The 23,354-nt window shown below is 39.5% G+C and overlaps 2 protein-coding genes across 4 annotated transcripts; both read right to left on the bottom strand.

The window, feature by feature from the left end:
- Window positions 1-15,194: 15,194 nt before the first annotated feature.
- Window positions 15,195-17,661, bottom strand: arl4aa (ADP-ribosylation factor-like 4aa). Of its 3 annotated transcripts, none has more exons than XM_067237661.1 (2): window positions 17,605-17,661; window positions 15,195-16,633 (listed from the first exon to the last, which is right to left on the bottom strand). In XM_067237661.1, exon 2 carries the CDS (start codon window positions 16,530-16,532, stop codon window positions 15,933-15,935), a length of 600 nt encoding a protein of 199 aa, XP_067093762.1. In that variant the 5' UTR covers window positions 16,533-16,633; window positions 17,605-17,661; the 3' UTR covers window positions 15,195-15,932. The 3 variants fall into 3 exon arrangements, with proteins under 3 accessions (XP_067093762.1, XP_067093764.1, XP_067093763.1); XM_067237663.1 differs by lacking the exon at window positions 17,605-17,661 and adding an exon at window positions 16,968-17,125 and having other exon boundaries at window positions 15,195-16,626; XM_067237662.1 differs by lacking the exon at window positions 17,605-17,661 and adding an exon at window positions 16,946-16,981.
- A 395-nt stretch (window positions 17,662-18,056) lies between these two features.
- On the bottom strand, window positions 18,057-19,184 carry si:dkey-30e9.6 (uncharacterized protein LOC564083 homolog). Its single transcript, XM_067237393.1, has 4 exons — window positions 18,762-19,184; window positions 18,485-18,569; window positions 18,218-18,360; window positions 18,057-18,140 (listed from the first exon to the last, which is right to left on the bottom strand). Exons 1-4 carry the CDS (start codon window positions 19,182-19,184, stop codon window positions 18,057-18,059), a joined length of 735 nt encoding a protein of 244 aa, XP_067093494.1.
- Between the last annotated feature and the right edge of the window lie 4,170 nt (window positions 19,185-23,354).

Raw genomic sequence — 23,354 nt, 5'->3', positions numbered from 1 at the left:
AGAAACAAACTTTCAACAATGACCCTACTTTTCATCTAAACTTTATCCCCCTTGCACCTAGAATTTTTGTGAGTTTAATGGGCAAGAAAAGCAACAGCCGTTTTTTCTCCTTCCAAGGATAATGATTTACAAAATGCCTCTCATCAAAGAATTCATTAACAACGAACATTAATTAAAAAATAAATGAGCAAACATCAATATCAAATCTCAGCACTGTGGAAGTGAATACATTATGCACAGTAATGATGTTTGAAAGGGGCTTTAGCACCTCTGTGGGACTCTGTTAAACCCCTTACCTCTTAGGCAGTTGCTTATTTTGCAACTCTTTGTTGTTTAACAACAAAGAGAATGGGCTCTCATAATGTTATATTAATCAGCGGATTAATATTTCAATTTGATTTGCTTTATAGTTGAGGTGCTGTTGGCATTTCCATTTTCCCTCCATATGTGCAGCGATGTTAAGTGGTATCATTACCATTTTCTACCTGGGGGTTCAGGGAGATAACAGGCACCAGTGATAGCTCTATTCTACACAGGGAGAGGGAGGTTTTGGGGGGCACTCATGCATTTTTAAAGGACCTGTTTGGTGTGCCTTCACATCCATTATTCTCCAATGCTGCATGCAAACAGCTGAGTCACAGATTTTCTGCTCACAACAGGACAAGGAAAAACAAAAATCTCTTTGACTCCAAACTGGTGTCTAACATGAAGTACCTTAGAAATATGCGGTCGGCATGAGTAGATTTGGAAACGACAGTGACAGAAGGAATCCCATGAGATAGATGGAAGTGAAAACATTTAAAAAGTTCATCACTGAAGGAAAGTAAACAATGAGAAACAAAAACAATGTACAGCCTTGTGAAAATAATGTGCCGCTTGGATTGTTGGTTGGATAAAAACAGGTACATTAGCTTGAACAGTAGCTGTAAGGTATTACAAGGTATGGAAACACTCCTGTCATGCCAAGGCATACATTAAGGCACTAAGAACAAAATGTACCTACATTTTGATTCAGAACATTGGGCCAATAGCATTTGTCATTTGAGGCTCACACGATACATCAAACTTAATGTGAGGTTGACACTGTTGGTGTTACCTGTGAGTTAATTTCTATAATGATCCCAATCCCACAGCCAGCTAATCATACAGCTCATCTCTTAAAGAAAACAGAGGTGCAATTACAACATGGTTCATTTGTCATAAACACCATTCACTGGTATGCAAAAATAACATAATTACCAGACAGGTTTTGAGTGACAAGTCATTAGACAATTGTTCTCAACAGCTGATTATATGACAAGCTCACCTCCCCACTGTAGATATATTACTAAGGTTAACTATGTCATTGTGAATAACAATGTTCACTTTCAGAACAGTATTGCTGAAATACTGGTAAAAAAATAATAATCTGAGTTTAATACATCATTGCAAAAAGTTTCCAAATTAAGCAACAATTTCACTTTTTATTAATATACCATCCTAATCCAATACCCCATTCCTCCCTAATTCAGTCTGTGATTGGTGACCAATTCTTCATAATGGGTTGTTCCATCTTTTGACTTTATGACCCTTGCTCTTTTGTTTTAGTGGGCCATGATAGCATAATGATACAGTCAACAATCAATAATGCCCCAAGAGACCTGCGTGTGTATGTGTGTGTATGGACACAGGCATTAACATGCACACTTGCATTGGTGTGTGCACATGCATCCCTATGTGTGTCTGTGTGTGTGTCCTCTCACCCTTCATAATCAGAGGTCTGAAAGAGCCTCCTCTCACCCAGTGAATTGCTCACAGCTGTGGGCCCCTCGTCGCGCTGGCAGCCTCTGCCCTGTCATCGAGCGCCCGCCTATCTGACCTGCTAATTTGGAGCATATGTAAGTGCTCTTAAAGTGGCGGGCCTTTTGACATGCCACAAACAGCAGCTGTGGCAGCTGCCCCTGAGGAAAGCTTTATTTAATTCAATTACATCTTCAGGAGATATGTAAACGAGGAGCAGAGGTGGGGCTGAGGGGGGGGTGGAGGGTAGGTAAATTGGGGGTGGGGTTGGATGCAGGATGGGTTGTGTGGGGAAAGGGTAAGAGGAGGGGGTCTGAGAATTTTGAGGGAACACCCCCTTCTTGTGGCAGTGCCACGCCTCCAACCTTGCCTCCTTTTACCCCCCAAAGACCCCTCCAGCGACCCCCTCCATTCTCTGTCTCTATCTCTCTCTGCCACTTGCCACCCTGTGTCAAGGCCCAGGTGGCTTGATACGCAAATGATTGAGTGAATATCTGTTGCAGCCCCCTCTGCCCCCCCCTTCAGCTGGCACGGAGGGGGGGGATAATCAGGGTCAGGATCCTCTACCATACTGATCAGTGTGTCTCAACCCCCGGGCCGCCCTACAATTAATGCACCGTTGAAAGGGAGCAAAAATATTCGCCATCTGGCAATTAGGCTTCATAGCCTCTCTCCCTCTCTCTCTTTCCTTCCAACCCTCTCTGGGCTATAAATGCAATTGTGATCTTATTCTTACTCCAGATAGCTCCAGCTTCTAATACTGGCCCTAGGCCCAGTCTCTGCTCGGAGGGCCTATAGCCTACTTGCACTGAAATGAGTGTGTGTGTGTAATCCAGGGCAATTCAGAAGCCCCTCTCAGCCCCTCAATGGAGATATAATAACGACTCTACCCTCTTTTTTCTCCCCTCGTCATGTAGAATTCAGCACATCTCGTAGTTCTCACAGCACCAGCTGCCATTGGCCTGAAAAGGACCTGAAAGAGACCTGTGTCATCATGATCAAATTAACTCCTTCTCTGGAAGGGTGCAAAGGTTGTCAATGACACCCCCATTTGTGTTGGGGTTATTTCTACACATCAATGATGTTATGATTAGTCATTTAGCCCTACGACAATAGACGCCAAATGCGCCTGAATGCCCTCTCGTTCCAAAGAGGAGCGAGAGTGGCGCTGTTGAAAGACAGTGATTTTTTTGTGCATGTCTTTCCAGATTTTTTCCACCTCCATTGTGAGATTCAAATCGGAAGATGACAAAAAGAGTGATTAGCTTTGCCTTCAATCTAAAGGGGTTTTGAGTTGCAAATGCTAAACCTCAACATTTGGCTAGTGTGACTCAAGAACAGAGGACAATGGACAGGGGAAGTAGCAGGTCACAGATGTTTAAAGTTAAACAAAACAACAGACCCTCATGTAAAGTTCTACATTTACAGCAAAGGACTATGCCATACATTCAAGTAAAGGAACATTCCCAAACAAAACATTGTGTGACATCATAGAGGGAGGAAGATAAACATATTTTTTAAGAACTTGAACCAAAGGAGATCTAACATATGTCTGTGTACATGTTATATACTTGTACCTGTACTACACGATTAGTCTAGGATCAAGCAATCCAACATCCTAGTGGTGTCTATTGCACAAAACAAAACATTCTTAATACTGCGAGACAGAAAAAGTTGTGTTCATTTGACAACAATAACACCTCTGACAGGAACTATGGTCAGCCTCTCCTTCTTGACTGCGTGTGCCTCCCTTGATCCGATGACCTCGATCTCTCTCTCTAATTGCAACCACCAATCCCTACAGCGTTTCGCCAACATTGGGCTTTCCTGTAAGGGGATAATTACACACATTGAATTATTAAGAGTCATTATCAAAGCTTGTGCTTAACTTGTTTTGCTGTAGTGTAAGGTTCCTGTGATCTTGGGCAGTTATTACTTATTAACCAACTGGATGCTTTTCCACAGTCGGCGCTGTGTTGACGTGTGGCGTTAATGACGCACCCATCCTGTTTGCCCCCGTTTTAACTCCAGCTAAACGGCAGGAAAAATATTAGGGTTATGGCACATGCAGAGAAAATGAAGGAAAAATGTCTATTTATTGGCCCAGATTAACACATTATCATAAAGGGAAATTAATTAAACCAGTATTTTGAATTGCCTGTGTACATAGCTGAGGAGATTGTTTTTTTCTGGGCCTGGTTAGGCAAAATTCTTTTCCACTGATGGTTTGAGCTGGGATGGATCATGATCCGGTGCACAATACAATTTTACAAATAATATAATGTATGTTTTAATTGCCAATAAATAGCTCATGTAATCCATGATTTGATATATGTGAAATTGAATGGTCAGTAATTATATTGCAAATTATAATTATAATTAGAAAAATAATAAAACACTCCCAAACACACAAATTTACTTTTGACTAAAATTAGGGGGCCCAGGTATAGCATATGCCTGTGGACCGGTTGACAGCTCTAGAAAAACCCTGAATGACCTTTGTACCAGCCACCTGGCTCTATATTCAGCTGCAGTCAAATGTTATCAACTATGGAAATAGAAAGATAAACATTGAGGGGGAGAAACTGTGACAGACAACTGTGACCTGTGCTATTTTCACCCCTCACCATGCACTTGGGTTTCAGACTAGGAATGGAAATAACATGGAGCCCAGAAAAGACATGACCAGAACAGGTATCATATGTCTAAAAGGAGGTTGTGTATGGGGTCCTTTTATAGGAACAGACAAGTCACAATCATGGTCGACCACATATGCTCAGCGAGGGCATGGGCGACGGGAAACCATCAACACAGGCCCTTTTTGCACATGCAAATGTGGGGCTAGTGAGAGAGATGATGAGCTGCAGCCAACTAGTTGGCCGTGATGGGAGTGTGCAAACGCGCCCCTCCCATAACCCTAAAAAAAAGATCTCCTTTTCTACCTTTCTCTTCTCCTTTTCCTCCTCTACTCATACCAAGTCTATAGTCCCTACTCCCTTTCTTTATTTCCTCCGCTGCCATTTTGTCCTCTTGTCCCAGTCCATTTGCTCATCACCTCTCTGCACATGAACTCATCTGTGATTTCAAGCACACCTCCCTGCATTGAACAAATGGGCAATAAGCACCACTTTGTACCTCTCTCCCTCTCTCCCTTGCTGATCTCTTAGATCCAGAGTGAGGAGTCTGATTAAATAATCATTGGAGTAGCGATGTGTGCAGGAGCGCCTCTTCCCCCTGCTCCTCACCTTGGGGACATATTGTCCCCTGTCACTGGAACCTCGGGGACAGAAGGCACCGCCGTAGGGAGGCTCAGCGGGGGAGCAAGGAGCTGATGAAACGGAGATCGGGTAATGAAGGCATGGCCCATGGCTTCCGCGGCTCCGCCATATGTTTCACCAAATGCAAATTGCCCCCAATTCAAACAACTTTTTCATCTTGATATATGCAAATGTGTTTATAAATACTGGCTTATAAATATAGCATTACAGTTTTAAAGAGGGAGCATTTCTTTCTGTCTTCCTTTCTGTTGTTGTCGACGGTTACGGTGGGGATGCATGCCATAGTTAATGAACAGGCTCGGACCTGCCGACGCTTAATGGCTTCCCGTGGGACAGGAAGTAGGGAGGCCCAGGAGGGAGTGCTCTATGTCCTAATCACCAATGAAAACCAGCACAACCAATGCAGCCACCAATCAGAAAAAAGCCACATTGTCCCATGAACCAATGAGAAATCAAAAGTGATGCATCGACTGAGACAGACATAGAGCTGAATGCACCTATACAACAAACTGTGAGATTTCAAGACCAATATAGTGATCTTAATCAATTATCTTTAAATACGTATCTGACTCTAAATGAAATGATTACATGAAAAATGAAGAAAAGTTTTAATCCCTTCACATTAGTCCTGTCACCCAGCTCCTACAGGGACAGATCACCTAAGCACAAGGGATTTTGGAGTGTGTGTGCTGGAAGGTATGAACACAAAACGTCAACATCAAAGAGGGAAAATATGTTAAATAATAATAAAGCCTTGATTGGAGTCTAATTAACTTGATTGAACTACCCAGGAGTTGCAAGTTAGCCTTTATTTATGCTCTTTCAATTGGAGAAACTTAGTAGTTTGTCATCTTGTTATGAAATATTTTTAAATTGTGTTACCTCCTCTGAAATGTATTTGGATGCTTGGCAAATATTCTCATGAACTTTTCATAACCTCCTGTGTCGTGTTTTAACAGTCCCTCTGTTATACAGTATACCTTACATACACGATACATACAGACTTGTCTATCTGGCTGTAGCAGACTAACGGCTGTTAGCCTGTCCAGCTGGGGGGCAGGAAGGTGTCAGTTGCCTCAGACCAGATCAGAACGGTCACAGCCCTGCTAGTTCCCTTGGAGATTGCACCTGAGTCACTGCCTGTGCCAACATCTTCATCCTTGCTCCAGCCTTGACGGGCTGGCAGCCCAGGACCAGACCATGTGGTGGGCTTGGGCCAAGTGGGTTAGGGCTCAGGGAGCTGGTGGCTGCTCACATGAAGCATCACGCTTAATTTGTTCAACTGGTCTGCTTGTGTTTTCAAAGGTGCCTTCAATATGACTGGGCGAGCAGTAGACAATGCAAAATATCACTTGCTGTCATCTCTTTCCCATGCAGACTCAATTACAAACTCAAAAAATTACAAATACACAGATGGACAGTCAGACAGACAGACAGACAGACAGACAGACAGATAGACACGAGCAAATACCTACCTGTATATACATATCCTAGATGAAGCCTAAATCATGGGGACAAACTGAGGTGTCGTAGTTATTGTAACCTCTAGGTTTCTAGTCATCTCATTAGCCAGGCTGCTCCGGCGCTAATTTAGGGGGTTATGAACTGGATGTTAATTAATCACACCGCTCACAGATACCGACGTCCCCAGTTACCCAACTGTGAGCGTGCATACAAAGCAGACGACAACCATCGCCATCACCCAAGTATGCTCAAGTGTTGTTGTTTATGGAAGAAGACTGCCAAGAACTGTGATTATTTATACCAGGATGACAGCTGAAAACAACAGATGAGCAGCAGTTAGTTTTTTGTGATTTTAATTTATTTATTTATTTATTTTTTGTTTTTTTTTTGGGGGGGGGGGGGGGGGGAATCAATGGCAAACTATTAGGAAGTTGGATTTGTTAATGGTGATGTCAATAATTATTGTGTGAACAGCATTCAGCTCTATACTATAATCTGAGCATTGGGCACGATGTAAAGCAATTATTTTAAATAGTAAAACTCAACTCAGTAAAAGTCAAAGTGTCTGGACAGACATTGGACAACATACATGATATAGGCAATACATTGGACATCTTTGTACTATTGACCAACTGTCAAATTCTCAGATGGACAGACTAAGCAATGTCCCCATGAGGCAGACACTATGTCCATTGGAATTACAACAGCTCCCTCTGCTGAGTGTTTGGTCAAATCAGAAATGAAGAATACCACTGACAGGACATGTTGCCGTGGTACTGCTGGTGATGAGGATGAGGAAGATCAATGTCAGCAGAGACAGTGCTAGTACTCATGAAGATGGTGTGTAACATCCTAATGCATAGCATTAGGATGTTATAGCATAACAAAAAGACACTTAGTCACAGTACCTCAGTGACTTGTTCATTAGGAATCTGATTAGTGTGACGGTTACCAACATGCTAGCATCAGAATTTCCCACATTTGCCCCATTGGGAAGGACTTATATGCAGGCCAAAAGATAATCCAACATGACCTCTGTCAAATTAGCAATTAAATTAGTAATGCAAGATGCCTGTTCTAATTACATTTGTCAGTCATTTTTCTATTGCCTACATTACTACTATTGTCCACTAGAGGACAGAGGAGTCTCAAACAACAGCCATCATCACACTGACTAACCATCTCTTCTCATCTTAGATCATACAGTTTAAATGATGCTAGTCCCCTCCCAGTAAAATGATATTTTAGATGTAAAAAATGCCCTCATTAAAGAAGGAGAATGCAATCTAAGTTCAAACAAATCATCAATAGACAAATGAAACATGGGTTTCCATTTAATCCATTTAAAATCTTTTAAAACATATAATGAATAACATATACAGCATTCAGTCTACATTTTCAACACATTATCCCTTGACTATATTTTATACAACCACAAATTCTACCACATACATTATGCAACACTGTCTCCACCTTGATAAGCTGCTTTGAGAGAGAACAAGGCGTGTGGGAGGGAGATGAGCTCTCTGGTACTCACTAAAACAAATATATGGAATATCGCATCTCTACAGAACTCCGTAATGTTCACCCCCCACTGATCTGGAAACTGAGTTTCTCTCCCTCTTTCTCTCTTTTTATCTCCTTCTACCCATCCTTTTGAGTTCCCACAGTATGATTATTCCCTCCAGACATCAACTATAAACAACTTCGAATGGGTATGCATGGGTATGTAATTGCCGAATTATAAATTCTTTAACACTGGGGATGTTGTTGGTTTTGCTGTCTCCTATTCCCCAGTGCATACATATGAAAGGGGTGTATTTGTATTTATTTTGCTCAAAACCATAGCTACTATTAGTCCTCAAGCCTCATTCTGCACACATAATTAAGCCACTTATAAGGTAATTTATTATTTATAAAGTTTGCGATTCAGTGTTATGGACTCATTTGGGGTAACTTTAGAACAGTAATGGGCATTGGATAAGAATCTGATGCAGAATGGACAAACGTCAGAGCTATAGAAGATTAATCCCAAGAACAAACTGATCTTGAAAAGTTAGCTTCAACCCATTATGATTTACAGAAGTGGGTTCTCCAGTCCACAAACCTGTCCCCCCGCTGCCTAACCTTTAGGTACCAGCCACAGAGTGCTGCACACTATTCACCTCACCCCTGTGTGCTGCAAGGAACTGAAGGTTTTTACAAACTTCAAACATATTCTTGTCTTAAGTAAGTCTTAAGTTCTTAAATTGCAGCTTGTGCGTGTCACAATATCTTGTATGACCAACATTTAGTTCAAGGTTACCATTTATCATTCCAGACAGGTATAAATCCTGTTGTGGCTCAAGATCTCTGCCTGCATGTTCTCCTTCTTCCTTTTATTGCTACTTTGACAGTCATGATCATTCTCTCTATTCTATCTCTATTTCTAACCATATCTTTTACTGGCTGCTCACTTTACACTCCTAACATTCTCACTCTTTATTTTTTCCTGTGTCTCATGCACTGCCTTTTCTGCCTTCAGTTTCTCATTGTCTCTTTCAACAGATACCATGTATGTGCTCATCACTGTGAGAGCAAAATCAATGTACTTCTCAGGTGTCTTTATCTTTTTTTCCTTTTCTTTTAATCTTCTCTCTCCTTTTTATTCATCTTCATCTCTTCCTCATCTCGCTCTAGCTCAATCAGTCTTCTATTAAAATCTTCAGTCTGCATTCAATTCCCTCCTCTCATTCTGCAGCTTCTATTTTTAGTCCTCTATCTTCTCTTTCTCCAGGTTGAACATAACCTTTTCTGTTTCCATGACGTTTCTCTTTATCTCCACGCCATCTATTTCCTTTTCTATCCTCTCCCTCTTTTCTTCCAACTCCACTGTGTTTTTGAGTCCATCAAAACCCTTGTGGACAACTTCCCTTTGTTTGTTTAACTCCTTATAATTCTCCTCCATCATCTTCTCATTATTTGCCATTTCCTTTTCACATATTTCCCTGGATGTCTTTCTCTTCTCCAGGCACTACTCCTTCCTGTCCAATGCATCATTTGCCGACATAATGGTCTCCCTCCTTGTCAGTTTTCTGACCTCAAATTGCATTAAAAGTTTAATCAATTGTTTTCAACCTTCATTTATTTAGGAAAAATCTTTTCTTTTTTTTTACATACAAAACAATCAACAGACAAAAATATAAATAGAATAGACTAATACAACAGAAGGCACCTGAACAAAAATTTTAGGTACAAACGTTTCCAGGACGTCCGTTCATGAAAAGAATGCAAAACCAGGTTGAATAGAAGACGTATGTTTGCTTCTCTGCTTTATTACTGTTTGTTCAATTACCTCATGCTGGGTGATCTCATGACTAATGGTGTCTTGTTTGCTTACAAGGTGTAACAGCCTAGTCATAGCAGGATAGGCTTTAGTTGTCTGGTTGTGTTAATGATGAGTTCATTGTGTTTTAAAGACTATTTTTACACAACCGTTTCTGAAACACAGCCGAACAATGGATTGCACGGTTATGTAATAAACAGTTTTCGGCATAATGTGAATACTGTACTCCCTTCTTACATGGATAGTTATTTTCCATTTGAGTTTAGTCTTAGTGTGTTACATGGAAGACATATCTTCTCATCTACTGAAGAACCCATGAAACTAGATGTGCTTTAACAGGAAATTACTATGGTCTCACCTGTCAAATGTAATTCTAAATAATTCAAGCTTTCAATTAGAGAGTGCCTACTTACTGTATGAATCCAAAATCCTTTTTTTTCAGCTCATTGCTAAAGAAAATCTCAAAAGTGTTAGAATTAGCATTAATCTATTTTATCATTGTACAACGTAGAGAGATTGTATTTTACTTCACTGTTAATTAATTAATATAGGTAGCTCAAGTCACAGTTGACCAAAATGGCTCTTTATGACTGGGTTTAAGTAGGACCCATATCAACAGTATACTGCTCTATGCATCTTGCACGAAGGGGTTGAATGGCTAGGGTCTGGCCTAGCCCCACCTGTGGGAGAGTGAGTGGGAGAAAGGGAGATGGAAATGGCAGTGAGTAAAAAAGGGAAATGGAGTAAGTCTCTTTCTGTGAGACAGCACAGCTAAGGGAAAGCAACATTATTTCCATTATCTCCATAAGCAAATTTATAAATAGGGTAGTGTAGCAAATTAAAACCTGAGGCTCGCTTGTATTTTTGATCACATCACAGGTGGTTACTAATCTGAGGAAGTGATTTAAATTTAAAGTGGTCAAATTTAATAAATACATTTTATAAACAATTTCATTCTGTATCTACACGTGTTGGAAAACAAATGACTCAAAATTCAAACCTAGAACAAATTGAAAATCATGGGCCATAGAAGTTAAGGAACAAATAGCATTTGTTAGCAAGGGATTCGAAAAAATAACATACAGCCCTCAAAGTGTCGCATTTTCACACCAAAATACAAAGTGCATACAGTATATCAAACTGCTGAGAGGCAGATGTTGACAACAGCAGATCAGGAATCACATTTGCATGTGTTTTTCTTCCCAGAAACACTCTCCATTTGGCTGCCGTTTAACCTTCACACCCTGTGCAGGGCCAGTGCTAAAAACTTCCTGTCTCACAAGGAAACACCTGCTCTTGTGGAACAGGTTCTCATAGACAGGCCTCAAATCACAACACCACACATGTCATTCTTCCTGTGGAGCTGGATACCATTGTTTTTGCTCAAGCTGACAGTTGAACTTCGAAAAACAGGAGGAAAAAAGGCGTCAGCAACATGCATACAATTTGTTGCAAGGGTGTCCACAATAACATAGCAATATCACTGCTTAAAGGAATTTAGACAACTAACAGTCTGTCTAGTTGTAATGCATCCTTCCACAAAGGGACTGTCTATCCAGAGTCCACAACTACAGTGTCAACCAACCACAGTTATTGGTACACACAGGGAAGTATTTTGTATTGGTAACCTGTTCATTTTAGTGTTATGTTATTTTGACTTTAATCTGGACTGCTGTACCGCTTCAATTTCTCACTGTAATTGATAAAGTACTGGCCTACAGCACCTGCCTAAATAGTATGGGTATCCTTTAGCAGTGGCATCATCAAGTGCTTTTTCCTCTCTGGAGATTGTGTTTCCTGTTTCCACTTAACTTACTTTCCCCCTTATTCAGGTCTTTGTTCAACAAGCTTCCAGGCTATCCTTTTGTTCAATGGCATGGGCCATGCATGTCCGCATCTGGTCCAGAGCTGTCCATAATATTGGTCCACCATTACAACCTAAATGGCTTTAGAAATACAGCATGTAATCCCTTCATTGTACAACAAAATGTGTAGCTTTATAGTCCACTTTGCAGCATTGCAGTGAAAATGTCCTATGTAGTATGTATTTTGTAGTACGTTTTCTGAAGCATCTGGTTTTTCAGAATAATTGTTCTTTGTGAGAGAGAAAAATCCCTTGATCTGTTAACATTTCAGGATGAAGGTAAAGGTGGAGCCAGCTCGTTTCAAATATCTACTTTTCCTCTCAATCTTGCCTTTTTGAGCAGGTGGGCCCCGATTGGGTATCAGAGACTACACAGAGATACTTTGTGTTTGCAGCCAGATACACACTAGTGAGGTTCCAAGTCTAACCACTGATCAGGCGCTAGGAGTCAAGTGTTGAGATCCAACGGACACAGTTTGGATACCAATTTCTGCAACCGAGTACATCCCTCCACCATGGGTGGTGTCGTCTCTTCAGGAATTCCATTCAAAGAATAACAAATTCAACTGTTAACCTGTTATCACCTTTACAAATTTAATTAAAACATCTCCAGTTTGAGAAATAAAAAAATCTACAGTACGTGTAAAAATAAAATGACCTGTTACAGCAACTGCATCTGTTGATTACATTAAGGGTGTTCAAGTGCTGCAGAAAGCGAAGTACACAGCAGGTGTCATTTGGAGTTGAGAAAGAGATAAAGACCTAAACAGCGAGAAAGAACAAGTAAACAAAAAGAAAGATAAACAAACATGGAAAAAAGAAACATTACACCAAGCACATGACTTGAAAAGTAAACATACAATTTTTATCACCATTTTCAGTATTTGGGTAAAGCTAGTGGTAGAAACATGTATTTGACAGATTAACTATTGGCTCCATGCTGTTAATAATTAACATTTGAATCCTTACCCTCATGAACTTTGCCAAAGAGAGGACAGAGCTAATGGCTGGTGTAACAGAGAGGATTGTCCTCAGGAGACAAGGCGACCACTTTACTAGAGTTTCTTACATCTTATCCATACACACATACGCTCACAGCAGAGTAAGTCCCATCTTTGTGACAGACAAAACAGCCGATTGATATAATTACAAATTTCATCTGGCAGTTGAATTACAATGTGTAACCCGAGTATGGTCTTACAAGAACAAGGAAGAGATCATTTAAAAAATGGAAGCCTTGCTAGTTGATTGTGTGGGTAAGGAAAACAAAAGTGCACTGTCTGAGAAACGTTGATAGGAGGCTAAATGTTGGCTCAGCTTACTTGTGCAGGCAATGCGCAACGAAGGCTGCTCTTTGAGCCACGGTTGAGAAAGAGAACAAGTGAGACCGAAAGGAAGACAGAAAGACTGAACGAAAAATTTGAAAGAGAAGTGCTGAGAAAACAAATGTAAAGAGCGAGGAAGTGTGGAGGTGACATGATTTAGCTTCCTTCTGATAACAGATTTGTCTGTTTTTTCCTACACATACCCTCCATTGTGTCTTCCTAGACAGGAGTTTACCAGTGCACTAGACCAAATGAGTGACGACAGCAAGGACAGCCTGTGATGAATGAAGACTAGGCAGGATCAGGCTGTTACTGAAATCACCAGATGGGCTGGGAATCCTGACTTTAATTTATTTTGATTCATGACTGAGGAGGCCAGGGGGCATAATCTCCCCTTGAGTGTTCACTTGCATGGAGTCTGCAGAGGGTGGTACGCTATCTCCCCATATGAAAGCCACACCATGACTTAAGTTAATTTCCGCAGAAAGCAGATAGACAAAAAGAATGTTGATGGTGAGAGACAAATAGTCCTGAATCTTCTGTAATAATTGCCAAAAACAAGTTATTCATCATAGACCCTGACAGTTTTACTTATCCTAAAGGAAAAAAGAAAAAGGGTGAGATAGATGGGGTAATTCCAGGCATTTTCTCAGCCATAAGAGACATACTTAAACAGATAAGGGGCATTCTAAAAAGCAAACTCATTGAATAGATTCTACTGCACTCAGTCAGTTCCGTCTTATCTCTACTTTTACATGGCCAGAAGATGCACATCAGACAAGTAAAAAAACAAGTGCACCATTCAGAGAGCCACAATGTAAGCCTACAGGTGTAAAGATAAATCAAAAGAAAAAAACATCTAAAAAGGATATTGATCTCACTTGAAAAGCTCCACTTTGCCTAGTTAAAAGCCTAACAGTTTCAGTTCATTCTTTTGTATTTATTTAGTTTATTTAAAGCTGCTTACACAAAAAATGGGAACTGCAATATCTAAAATATCACCTAGAAACATGGAACCTAGAAAGTGCACAAGTCAATCAGTTCGATTTATACGGTCAGCTGAAAACCAAAAATATTTGAGACAATTTGAGAAAAATAAAGAAATCTGAAGAAATTAATTCTAGCCTTGCAGTAGTGTCTGCTTTGCTAGTAGATAATATAATGTAATTAAACATTTACTATATGTAATAGAAGCAACTGAAAAGACCCATGGAGACATTTGAATATGACCTTGATTTTAAGAACGCCATCTATTTTTATTTATTTGATGATTCTAGGCAGTAGTAAAGAGACAGGTTATCCTTGCAAAGAAAAACAGGAATATGCTTTTCTTGATTTATCTCTATCCCTTTCTCAACTCCCCTTGCAGGGGACTCTGTACATCCTACCTAGAGTCTGTGGGGACAATAAAGGAGGAAATTTACATTTACTTTAAATAGGCCACTGGCTCCCAGAGATTGGAGAAAGAAAAATTAATCCTGTCAGTTACCCTGCATAACAAGCAGGAAGAATTATGCATATACTATTACTTCCCTCTCTAAATATAAAGACTGAGAAATCTCAGAACTGAGCCGAATTACATACTTTGCCATCTAGGTTTATGGTTCACACAAGGCTATAGTATGTGTGAAAAATACAGTAAGTGTCACATTCACATATTGTCGTCACTTATGAATCCTAAAAAGTTGAACTTAAAAACTGTGATTGATACATGGAAGTAACTAATTTACAAATGGCATTATGAGCTGATGATAGTGATAAATCACTATTTCAAAATTAGAAGACAAGTCATGACAGATGATACAGTAGGCTACATGGCATGCCATGTTGTCATATAGTAAAAGGAGGTTTGTGAAAAGAAACAAGGTTAAAGAATTACAGAGCCATCCCCATTCTCAATCTCAAGTTAATTACATCAGTGGACGAGAAAGAAGACATTCTTTCTCTGTATCAGTAATGTCTGTGGGAATATAGAAGTAGATAAAACCATGCATCAATCCCTATCCCTGAAAAAGACATCAACTGCAAAATAGCCTGGATTTCTGTTCAATATTTCAGCTGCTGCATTTAGTTTAGGCTACTTCGATTACAAGAGTTTGATTGAATGGCTTAGCAACATACATCACACCTTCTCCTTAAGCTCTGCGGCAGCCAAAACATTGCGGTTATGATACTTTATTAAACATTAAAACAGAAAACATTCAGTCCAATAGCCATACAGACACTGCCATACTGTAGAACCTAATGGGTGGTGTATTTTTAAGCTACTACAGTTTTAAATCAGACAGTAAGCCATATTGGGAAACATTGAGGCTGTAAACCAATCATGAGGTAAAATATAAAAGTGTGTTTAACACAGACGTGTATGATACAGAATAGTACTTCACTTTTGAGACAGTAAAGATGAAAATAAACGTAGTCAAAGTTCACTTTCAGAAAGTCAATTATGTTCTTTCAATCCAGAGTACGTTTACTTGCTCTACTGTTAGAATACTGTTTTGTTATTTAGACTGACCACAAGTTAAATCTTTCCTACATAACTATATATTCATAATTCCTTCATAATAACACAAAAATATATTCTCACCCCTAAAACCTATTTCTTTGTAGAAAAAATGCTGAATCCTTACATCCACACATCACTCATGTGAACTTCTTCCCAGTGTTTCCTGTTAAACAGTTATAAGGTTTGTGGAAACTACAGCTAAAATTAGACATTTCATGTTTCTCTTTCCAACGGGCAATACAGTAGAAACCTAAAGCTTAACATCTGACCGATAAAACTCAGTGTGCAGATTCTTAAACTGCAGTGGAATGCCTGTGCCCACTCAGGTGCAAAATAACCCTCCAAAATCTTTCACATGTAAACTTTAAAAGTCCATCTCCCTCTTCTTCCATCATCTCTTCATTTGTTGTCTGAGCATCTTTCTCCTTTTGACAATCATATCATGGAGTCTCTCTAGGCCTTCCTTGAGCCCATCTCCTATAATGGCACAGGTGGGCTGGAGATGCCACGGGTTTGCTGGACCCAGTTCCTTCAGCGCAAGAGCCTTCTCAATCTCAGCCAGCCCCATGGAATTTCTCAGGTCCTGCTTGTTCGCAACCACCAGTAGTGGCACTCCCTGGTTCTCTGACGACTTAGCAATCTTATGCAGCTCAGTCTTGGCCTCCTCCATACGTTCTGTGTCCACAGAGTCCACCACAAATATAATACCATCAGTGCAGCGAGTGTATGACTTCCAGAGTGGACGTAACTTCTCCTGCCCACCTACATCCCAGAAATGGAAGGTTACAGTCCCGTGACCTCCGAGGGACACCCTCACCTTCTCAGCATTGAAGCCCTTGGTGGGCACAGTGTTAACAAACTCATTGAACTGCAGTCTGTAAAGAACAGTCGTCTTCCCTGCAGAGTCCAGGCCCAGGATGGCAATGTGGAAAGACTGAAAGAATGGGATGCTTGAAAAGAAATTGTGCTGTTCTGATAATCCATTCCCCATCTTTTCTTATGAGAAGGACAGGATTTAAAGGTTTAGGATGCCCACTTATCCAACAACGATGGTGAGGATTGGCTATATTTCCATAGGATTGCTGCTTTAACCTGAAAGCATAAAGAATATAACTTTATCTAGGCGTAATCAATGGTCTTCAAAATCCACAGTCACAGCAAAGCAATCAGGTTCATGAACTGGAAGCTTTTGCATTCTATTAATTTGATGGTAAGCATGCAAGAATAATACAATATACTAATGCACTATTATTCATAATGGTCACACATTTCCAAAACCCTAAGGCAGGGAGACACATTCTTAAGGCAGTATAATGGCGTCGAAGACTAATACAGGAAGCATGTCAATATTGGCATAATGCCCTTGATTGCAAAACAGTGTCACATGGCAAACCAGCAGTATACCTTGTATAACCAAAGAGTACACAAAAATGTAAACTATACATGCTTCGTCACGAAATGCTCCGTTTGGTTTTTAAACACTACATTACATCAATTTACTTTGCACCGTTTGATCTGCGCTCAAACGACCATTATCCATTCCCAGTACAATCACGATACAGTTAGCAATGGCACAGTATCTGTCTCTTATGAACTGTATGTCGCACTGATTGCACTCTTCTACGTTGTCTACACAAAATCATTCCACAATACAGTGCAGGAAGGCAATTGGTCCGTGGACTACACGCTCTTTTACAGAGCAAACGATTGGTTGAAGGGGTTGTCAAGATCCACTTGGTATACGCCCACCTGTTGGTTTGATTATTTCTAACCTAGAGGTAACTGTATTTATGTTTTTTGATTATCGTATGCCCTCCCTTTGTAAATAGTTATATCAAAACCATAGCGAATCATATTAATTAGCCTACCGCCTATAGACTCGCTAGTCTAACTAAACACAGTTTTAATTTTTCTCTGGCGTTAAGATGTAGGCTACGCTACCATGGCTGGCTTGTAGCCTAACGAAGAAATTGCAAATGTACTGTAACGTTTGTCGATAGCATGTGCATACGAAACCCTTGTAGGCTAAAATAAGTCACTATTGAGAACATTTCCCGACTTACCGTTTCAACACCACCATCCATTCTTTTGTGGTTAATTTATCAAGAGTGTTTGTCAAGCATCCCACTGCTGGCAAAGTACAGAATTCCAAACAGCGCCGCCCCACGATTCATGTTTACGTTTAAACTGATTGGCCAAATAAGACAGCCATATCCTTAAACTCTAAAATCAAATTGAAACATAATAATAATAGGCCTATACAGTTCTAGTTAGTTAGTTTATTTATAATAAATAAATAAAAAGCTTATTTATCTTACGTAATAAATGTTTTTCCTTAATTGAAGGTTCCTTATGAACTGTAACTCACAATCGAAACTTTACCATGTTGGGTTTAATAACTTTTGTATTTAACATGCATTAACATGTATACATATTTCAGATATTTCAGACCCAGAATAGAATAGTTTGCACATTGTGCCGCATGGGCAATAACAATGTTTACAATCTGAAAGTGTCATCCATTCTTCCAGGAACTGGATATCTTTTCTTCCACTCTGTCCATGAATGCACTATAGATTCCTCTTCTACGCCTGTGTCTCTATAAAGCAGAAAATATATCAGGAAAAATCTTAACATTTTAGATATGGATGTTGTGGAACATTCAACAAAACCCACTGTATAAGAGGCTGATTTTGGAGGCCACGAAAGCTTAGGTAGAATAAGGTTGGCCTCCCATCTTGGTTCTGCTTGCTTGTAGGTGTTTATCTGACTAAATGTGCTCCTCGTATGTAATTCTGGCTCATGTCTGGAACCATAAACTGTAACAGAAAGGTAACCAGTTGTTAGAATGTGCAAACATTTCATCCAGCACTGTCTCTGATATACTGTAGAGTAGACCAAGCTATAGTCTCAAAGATGCTTTCTGAAGTAAACAATTCTCACTCATGTCCAGGTGCTGAGATTTGAAGTTTAAGCCAATGGGATCCCTTTTAGATGTAGTCACTATGTGTGGCAGGTCTTCATCAAGCTAAAGTCAACAACCAATAAAACAATGGTTTATTAAGCATAGTGTTACAGGATTTTCTTCTCCTGATCCTTTGCCTTCATTTAGAATACCATTCAGCACCATCTGGTGTTCATACACCACAAGCACAAGCTGAGCAGGAATTATGTCAAGATATCCAGTCAAGATACTAGATAAAAACATTTACTACCTTACCGGTCTAAAGTCATGTGGCTTCGGGCTGTTGTAGGGTCCAGTTGGATACTTTCCTGTTTTAACAAACATCAGCTTGGATTTGAATGAATCAGCGGGTCTGTAAGAAGTTTTGAACTGTTGTAGTGCTTTCTTCTGGTCAATCTCAGGTAGAACCCCTGTGGAAACTCTAACAGGTCTGACAACTAACTCTCTGGAACAAGTCAGACTTATGTTTCTGCCTTTACTTCGGGGGATTTTCAGGGATCTGTACAGTTTAGGAGTGAAATTAGGTGGCTTCAGGTTCCATAAATCAACCTGATTTGCAGATTCAGGGAGTGAAAAGTCCTTGCTTCTTGTGGTAGCTAAGTCTTGACTGGCAGAGAAGAAGGTTTTTCTGTCAAAATACACAAATTCTTGTGGAGCCAAATTACTATGAGGATTCATTGTGACACACAAGTTCGAACAGTCCTATGCCATGAAAAGGTTAGCTTCTGGGGGTTCTATGTACAGAATGTGAGGTAACCTGGCTGGGGAAAGAAAATCAGAATAGTAGATGCAGTTTCCACTAAAATAACTAGAATTCTGGATTGAATAACTAAAACAATTCAGCATTGAAAAGACGGAAGAGATATTGTTGTTTAATTGGGTAACATTTCATTGTACACTATTATGCTTTGAAATGTTTTTCCCTTTTTGCATTCCTAAATAAAATAGAAAAAGTTTGAATGCCATTCTTACCTTACAATTTAAATGAAAGACCAGACAAATATAAAAGGTCTACGTTTTACAGAAGAGTTAAATATCACGGCAAGTTGAGGTTGTTGTGTTTGACACATGGAGAAGCCATCAGATACAAGGTTGCTTAGAAACCAATGTCTGAAGACATTACATACAGATTAAACCAGAAGACTACCACAGCATGGGTTGCCTTCTCAAAAGACTTCAATAGAGCCTCCTAGCAATCACAGAACAATGTGCCCTCTGAAAGCCAAGATTAACATTGATAACCCAGAATTAAGTACCCGTATAATTATGCAAATATTGACTGAGCAAGTACCTATTAGGATCATGACATTACATGAGTTTGCACTGTAGAATTGTCATACATACCTTGTAAACACACAAATACAACGAGAGTATGATCTTTTGGATAGCTTTTTCAAGCTGTTGGTAAATGTACTGTGCTATCAATGTATTTACTTCAATGTAATTAATTCATTTAACAGATTGTGTGACGTACAGATGAATGATTTAAACTTGATTCACTGAGATATATGAATCCTGAAACCCAAGCTAGAATGTTAGGTCTTTTTATATGTATCAGAAACACAATGAAGTGAGAAAGTCAGATTTTGTACCCTGTTTTCTCTTCAGCCAGAAGTAATTTTATGGAACATTGCAACTAGATTGGACAAAAGAGACATTGCATTGCATTTTTGCATTATAGGATTCTGCAGTGTATCAGTGGTTTCTTCGAGACACATGTAGAATGTACCGATTATACAGATTCAAAAGAAAACTGAAATTGACAATAAAAAAAAGTGTATTTGGGTTAATTGTACCACTGTTTCACAGCCTAAACACTTCAAATGCAATGTTGCAATTGTTTATGTCACCATGAGTGTCCAATGGAAGGCAATCTGTGTTCCACATGTGGGAAAATAGTTTTTCCAGCTAACTGACCTTTTCAATGTCCTGTGGTGAATGAGGAGACTTCAGTTGTGGCCCAGACAGTGAAAGGTTAAGATGACAGCTGTGATTTACAGGGGTCAGACTGATCTATTTTACGCAAATAGTCATCTGAATATAGGAGTTTATTTATGCAGTTGTTGTGGCAGACAATTAGATTGGACCTACAGGGACAGCTGATGAGAGAGGGGTGAAGGCAAAAAGGAAACTTGATCTAGGGCTCTGGAGCCGGTGTGAGGAGCTGACCTCACTAGCCCTATAAAGTTGAGAATCCGTGCCAGGGGTCAACCATTGCCTTTTCAGCTTGCCTGCATGTTTGGATAAAGCTATCCATTGCATCCACTCGCCATTATAATTTACAACTAACAGGCACTTCAGGCTTTAAACAATTATGAAAATGTTGTCAAAGCGATGAAGCAGAGATGCTTCTGTTGACTTCAGTAAACAGTGATTATTAACACTTTGAATGCTTAACAAGTGGAGGAAGCTGACTGCACATACCAGCCTAATAGTTTTATGTTTGAACTGAAATTGTGAACTACCAGAATATTAAGTAATGGTTCTCTTGAGAAGTTGGGCTGTGGAGATGGTTGACTAACTGGGTTGACTAATTAGCAGTTTCATGTTTCCTTAGCAGGAATTCTCTTACAGCTTCTGTTTTTAATGTTGTAAGAGCACTTCCACCACTGATTCATTACTACCCACCCTGTTAAACTCTCTTCTAATGGACTTATTTTATTCCGGTTTAGAATTTATAAGGTATTAATTATTATTATTTTGAATTTTGTGTATAGTGTGTCCTGTTTTGAAGGTGTCAGGGTGCTACAGAAAAATAAAGCAATCAAGCAAGGTACGTAGGCATTATAAATAAAGCTGATTCAACTGTCTGTCTTTTTTGTGCGAAGTTGTGTAACAACATTCTAATTTTCCTGTTTGGTTCTCCATGGTGATGAAAGGTAATGAAAGAAAACCAGTTTCCAGGCTCTTTCACACTTCATTTAAACAGTTCTCAGAGGAGGTGTAAATCTAGGATCAACATACAGTACAGTATATTGAACCACGGTATAAATCAGGGTGCAGTTTTGATGATATGTCCTCAGTAGGGAAGAGCCAGAGAAGGAGAGAGAGAGATAGAGAGAGAGATAGAGGGAGTAAACAGTAGTAGGGCGGATATTGAGGAGTACAAGTCTAGACCTGCATGGTATGGTTTCCTTTTGTGTTATCGTCATCTCCATGGATAAAGTTATTAAACTTTAAAGCCTGTCACAAGATAAAAAATGTATAATCATAGCTCTCTTTGTCCTACACAGAGGCAAAAAAAGAATGACTATAGGCTGCTGAAATAAACATCCTCAACATAATAAAGATAAGATACCATAGATTGGGTGTTTGTAAAAAAGTAATTTTAATGCGATTAGGAGTTCTGTATGTCAGTAAGGTCAGCATAACGACAAGCAGATTTGTTTCGAGGTTCACTTAATGAACAATTTTCAGGGGAGGAAGTGCTGCTATTTTCTCCCCACTTCATGTGAGCATAACTGATTGTAATTGCTTAAAATTGCTCAAAATGAGGTCATGTGCTCAGCTTAAATGATCAAACTCACCTCAATTACTTTACATACTGCTTTGCAGTCGATAGATTAGACACAATTTGTACATTAATTATGTACAGCTACATAGGAAAAAATTGGCCTGATTAAGAATACAAAATAAAGATTTGATACGGAGGTAGAGGAATCAGATTGAGGTAATTACAGGATATATCCCAGAGGTAATGGGGAAGGAAAATGTCTGTGTTCTACCTGATAGCTTTCCCAGGTTCACTTAGGCTGATGGTCCAAGAGATTTATGAAGGGGAGGTTGCTCCCTCTTTTGCCTGGAAATCAGGCAGACAAGGCCCTAAACAGGTCAGTCAGGAGTCCTCATAGAGCAGAGGAAACTATGAAAGATCCCGTGTAAATAGAAGAATGTAAGACCGTCATAGTTCTTGCCATGATTGGTCTCAACGTATTCAGTGTATATTACTGATTCAACATTTTGAATGATCGCAAACTGTTCCAACTTCAATACTGATCACATCTTACACAACTCAATGGTAGTCCCATGCATTTATTTCTCAAATAATACAGTTGAGTGATGGCAACATATAACACAGCTGTTTAAAAAAAATATATTCAACAGATATTTTATTGTGATATGACACCATTGCCAGTCTAGATAAATGTTTTTTGTTGTTGTATTGTAAATCGTAGCCTATGCTTTGCACTTACAAAACCGGAATTACATCATGAAGGGATTATGCTTTACTGTACTTGAAAAATGTCACAACATTGTGATAGCTCTCTTTATATTCAGTTTTACTGTAGATGCTTGCAATTGTATTGAGTTTGAAGGATGTCATCATCATTTATCACATCTTTCATTAGTTCTTTCGTTTTTTTAAGTTGTGAATATATAATCGATGACACTGAATTAAGTCAACATCTAGTCGCCTATTAATCGACTATTAACGTTGACTGGTCTTCATTATACCTAAGAAATGAAGGAAACAATTAGCCTAATAGCCTACATGATAATAAAAGATTAAGAATAACTTATTGCAGCAAAAAGCTCACTCAATCAACATTTCCATGAGGAACGATCCTAACAATGACTATTTGAGTGGAACTTTCTGCTACTATCTTTCATGAATGAACCTTGTTTTATTGTTTATGCGATTGAGAAAATGTACTGTTAAGATGCCCCTCCTAATGTGATGCTATACCCTACTCCTCGCTGAACTTGTGGCCACGCTCGCAGTCCGGTGTGCATGAGAAGTGTGCTCGCTCGTCTTTCTCGGCTCTTCGGGACATTTTACAAACGGACTCCCATTTGGTCGGCCAAGGTTGTATTGGAATGCATGCCAGTTCAGCCTTTATCCTCTAA

Source organism: Osmerus mordax, chromosome 6 (genome assembly GCF_038355195.1).
Source record: "Osmerus mordax isolate fOsmMor3 chromosome 6, fOsmMor3.pri, whole genome shotgun sequence".
NCBI classification, from domain to species: domain Eukaryota; kingdom Metazoa; phylum Chordata; class Actinopteri; order Osmeriformes; family Osmeridae; genus Osmerus; species Osmerus mordax.
This window is presented reverse-complemented; position numbering and strand designations above follow the sequence as displayed.

Excerpts from the sequence above, each read along its gene's own strand:
- arl4aa (XM_067237661.1), bottom strand. The coding sequence starts at position 16,532 with ATGGGGAATGGATTATCAGAACAGCACAATTTCTTTTCAAGCATCCCA.
- si:dkey-30e9.6 (XM_067237393.1), bottom strand. The coding sequence starts at position 19,184 with ATGAATCCTCATAGTAATTTGGCTCCACAAGAATTTGTGTATTTTGAC. Across the intron at positions 18,570-18,761 it reads AGCCACATGACTTTAGACCG|CTTGATGAAGACCTGCCACA; the intron begins GTAAGGTAGTAA and ends TGTTGACTTTAG. Across the intron at positions 18,141-18,217 it reads CAAAATCAGCCTCTTATACA|AGACACAGGCGTAGAAGAGG; the intron begins GTGGGTTTTGTT and ends TCTGCTTTATAG.